The 3,581-nt window shown below is 40.1% G+C and overlaps 1 protein-coding gene across 1 annotated transcript; it reads right to left on the minus strand.

Annotated features, from left to right (window-relative positions):
- Positions 1–218: 218 nt before the first annotated feature.
- si:dkey-208k4.2 (P43 5S RNA-binding protein-like) lies at positions 219–2,791 on the minus strand. The gene is made up of 9 exons (XM_043234081.1): positions 2,520–2,791; positions 2,310–2,410; positions 1,963–2,059; positions 1,770–1,855; positions 1,619–1,692; positions 1,360–1,440; positions 1,006–1,235; positions 821–874; positions 219–647 (listed from the first exon to the last, which is right to left on the minus strand). Exons 1-9 carry the CDS (start codon positions 2,655–2,657, stop codon positions 408–410), a joined length of 1,101 nt encoding a protein of 366 aa, XP_043090016.1. The 5' UTR covers positions 2,658–2,791; the 3' UTR covers positions 219–407.
- Positions 2,792–3,581: the final 790 nt, after the last annotated feature.

The raw sequence follows: 3,581 nt of genomic DNA on the forward strand, positions 1-3,581 counted from the left end.
GAAATTGAGCATTAAACTAGGCCAGTTAGTAGTTATTAGCTATACCTAGCAACACTCTTCACGTCACTGGAAGGGTTTCTGTAAACCATAGCCACGCAATCTGAACTTTCAGTGTAACACTTGAGGTAGTGGTTTCGGGTCTTGCTGTACAATGTACATTGTTTTGAACCAAAATATCCAGCTCTCAGCCCCAGTTACTATAGAAATGGATAGAAGGCCGACTGACAAAACTAAATACTTTATTTTTTCAAATATACACAACTTAAATCTCAGTTGTTTCTCAAAACAAAATAGCAATACAAACTTCTGTACCTCAAGTACAAACACTTGAAATCTTTCAAACTAAATGCATGTCAGCATGACACTCATGTATATGCAAAAAGGAAAAAGAAAAAAAAAAACCCACACTACTTAACAGCCACCTTAGCTGGACGGATACTGAACAGGTCTCGGAGGTTTACTTCAGGATCAACATGGTGTGGAATTTTACGCTCATTAAAGAGGCCTGTCAGATCAGCTTCTAGTTTGGCCCTTGGAGAGATCTTCATGCGTAATGAAAATAGAGAGCGAAGGTCTTCAACCAGAGGATGGCGGTTTTGCCCTTCCAAGCGTTTCTGCCAACTCTTGCTGCTCCGCTTATGTGGGCGCTTGGTACAAATAACCACAGTATTAATTACACTTATGATTCAATAAACAACTTCACTTAAAGTGTAATAAAGCACACAATGCAGTTAAAGCAAGAAACCAACATTCTTAACTTTAAAAAAAAAAATTGAGCCTCTTTTGATGTCGACTAGTGTACTGTGAGGGACAGAACTACCTTGAGTTTGGCAACATCAGGTTCATGGCGTAACATGTGGCGGATGAGGCTTTCCTGTTGAAACGTCACAGGAGAGGCAGGGGTTACAAACAGTACTTCAGTTAAAAAAAAAAAAAAAAAAAAACCCACACACACACACACACACCACTCAACCATCTGATCCATGTTCCACAAAATGTACTCACACGCATAGCAAAACTCTTGCAGCAGCCAGGAAAGGAACAGCGGTGTGAAAGCAGCTGTAGATGGATCTTTCGAATATGATGCTGCAGGTTGAAGGTGGTGGAGAAGTAAGCCTGGCAGCCCTGACTAGGACAGAGCAAAACCGGCTTCTGTAATGCATGCGTTCGCTTGTGTCTCCTTAAAGCATCACGCTTCCTGAAGGCTTTTTTACATACCACACAGGTAAATGATACTGTTGAAAGGAAAAAATTGTCTTTAGATCTGTTGTGACAAAACCCCACAACACAGACACAAAAACCAAACCACTTACCAAACGAGCACTGTACATCTAAGCAAACAAACTTTCCCTGGTTTACCTGGGTGACTTGCCATGTGTCTTTGCAAATTCCTCCAGGTGAGCGCACTGACAGGGCATTCAGCATGAAGACAGCGGTAACCTGAAGAAAAGAAAAAAACCAAAAAAACAAGGCAGTATCCACACTGTCATTCAGCAGAATCTGAACCAGTAAAGAGACTTGGGATTAACCTTAACATGCGAACAGATAACAGTTAATGTGCTTAAACATAGTGATCAATTGATGGGTTAAAGTTCAGGTGAAAGCAATGAATCCTCACCTGAATGTCTCCGATCATGCGCTTTTCGCGCAATGTGAGATTTAAACCTCATTCCACATCCGCCTTTCAAGCATCTTAAAACGAAAAAAAAGGGATTTTACGTTTAGGGGTTACACAGCATTGGTTATTAAAACGCAATGTAAAGACCCACCTGAAACTGGGTGTACCGTGAGTCGCCAGATGCAGTTTTAACGCTCGACGTTTCCTAAACGTCTTTGCGCACTGTGGATCTTTACACTGAGAAAAGCGGACTCCATGTTGATTATTAGCATAAAGTGCGTTTAAGCGAGCAGCAAAATGTGGGCAATAATTGTGTGGTGGGGGGAGGAAAATAGCAGTCCAACCTTGAAATGTTCGCGTTTTTCGCTGTGAGCGTAGCGCATGTGCCTTTTAAGTTTATCAGCGGTGAAGAAGCTTTTGCCACAAGCAGCGGCACTGCACCTGCTCAACGACAAGCACATGCTCAGACGCACAGAGAGGAGGAAAAGCATCCATTCACAAGTGTAGAACATTTTCTAAACGGGCCACTTTTACCTTTGCCACCATGCCAGTTCGCGCGCCACCTCAATTAATGCTACCCCATAACTAAACTTAAGTATATTGTGTTAAGCCAAGTTGGTCACATGTATCTAAAAAGCATATGCAAACCTCACTATTAGAAAAAAAAACTAGCCGTTTCGAATGACATTACTTAAAGTTTTTCACTCCGCTGTGTATCAAAACATGTCGGCTCAGGTGCGATTTACGGGTGAAACTGCGTCCACATCCTCCTACAACACACTTGTGAGGCCGCTGAAAAATAAATAAATAAATAGGCTGACCAAACGCAAAAAAAGAGCATAAGAGCGTTAATAATAATAATAATAATAATAATAATAATAATAATAATAATAATACTTACTGCACCGGTATGCACGGTCTCGTGCTCCAGCAGACGCCACTGACGAGTGAATGTAGCGCCGCAATCAATGTAACCGCAGTTAAACAGCTGCTGTCGCGGCACAGCGTCCTCTTTCTTAACTACCCGGGCGTTCATCATTTTCAAACGCTTACGTAACTATATCGTTACAGTTTCTATCTGATTATTATGACTTTGCTTCGTTCAATTCACATTAATAAAATAAAAGATTTTCTCTTTTTGAATTATATACACTCCGGTCACCTGCAGATGATTGCGCTAATGATGTTTGGTAATAGGATAAAGATAGATTATTAAATGTAATGAGAACACAGACGTGTTAAGAACAAAGAGGTCTGAATAAAGATTGCATTAGATCCGGGCCCTTTTATTTTTAGCGAAGAAGGGGTTGACCCCGTTGCTAGATATGACCGTCTTTTGAAGACTGTGATTGGTTGAATGCCCCCTATAGACCCAATATAGTCTGCCAGAACCTGACTTTGACCCTGGGATAACATTGTGATTAACCATTTTATAGTAAGTTTAGGCTAGAGGTCATTCATCTATCATTTCCTCTGATTTTAGGCATTACTAATGGGTAAGGTTAGGTTTAGGTGTAGAAAAATGGTCAAAATAAAATGTTTGTATTAAAATGTTGTTCCAGGGTCAAGAAAATATGTTGACATAGAAACACATAGAACTCAGCAATATCAGCATGTGCATATAGTGTGGCTATGTGTAACCCACTTTTAACCCAACTAATCTTAATTATTTGTCTTATTCTTTGAAGGGACCGATGTTGCAACAATACAGAGCCTTGGTGTCTTTGATTGGTGTGTGATATCAAAGTACCACAAGATCATATGGAGAGTTTACGGAACCATCCGCTATTAAACGCTCTCGTAGTAGTTTCATCGGTCGCTGCAATCACTTTATTTGGAGAAACAGATTTATTTACATTAATGAATGTACCCTAACTAATTCAGTTAGTAATGGAGGCTTAAATGTGCTTGCTTTCAGCACTTCAAAAACTATTTGAAAGTATATATGGATTAAGCATTACTT

This window comes from Puntigrus tetrazona, unplaced genomic scaffold (assembly GCF_018831695.1).
Source record: "Puntigrus tetrazona isolate hp1 unplaced genomic scaffold, ASM1883169v1 S000001062, whole genome shotgun sequence".
Lineage (NCBI taxonomy): Eukaryota > Metazoa > Chordata > Actinopteri > Cypriniformes > Cyprinidae > Puntigrus > Puntigrus tetrazona.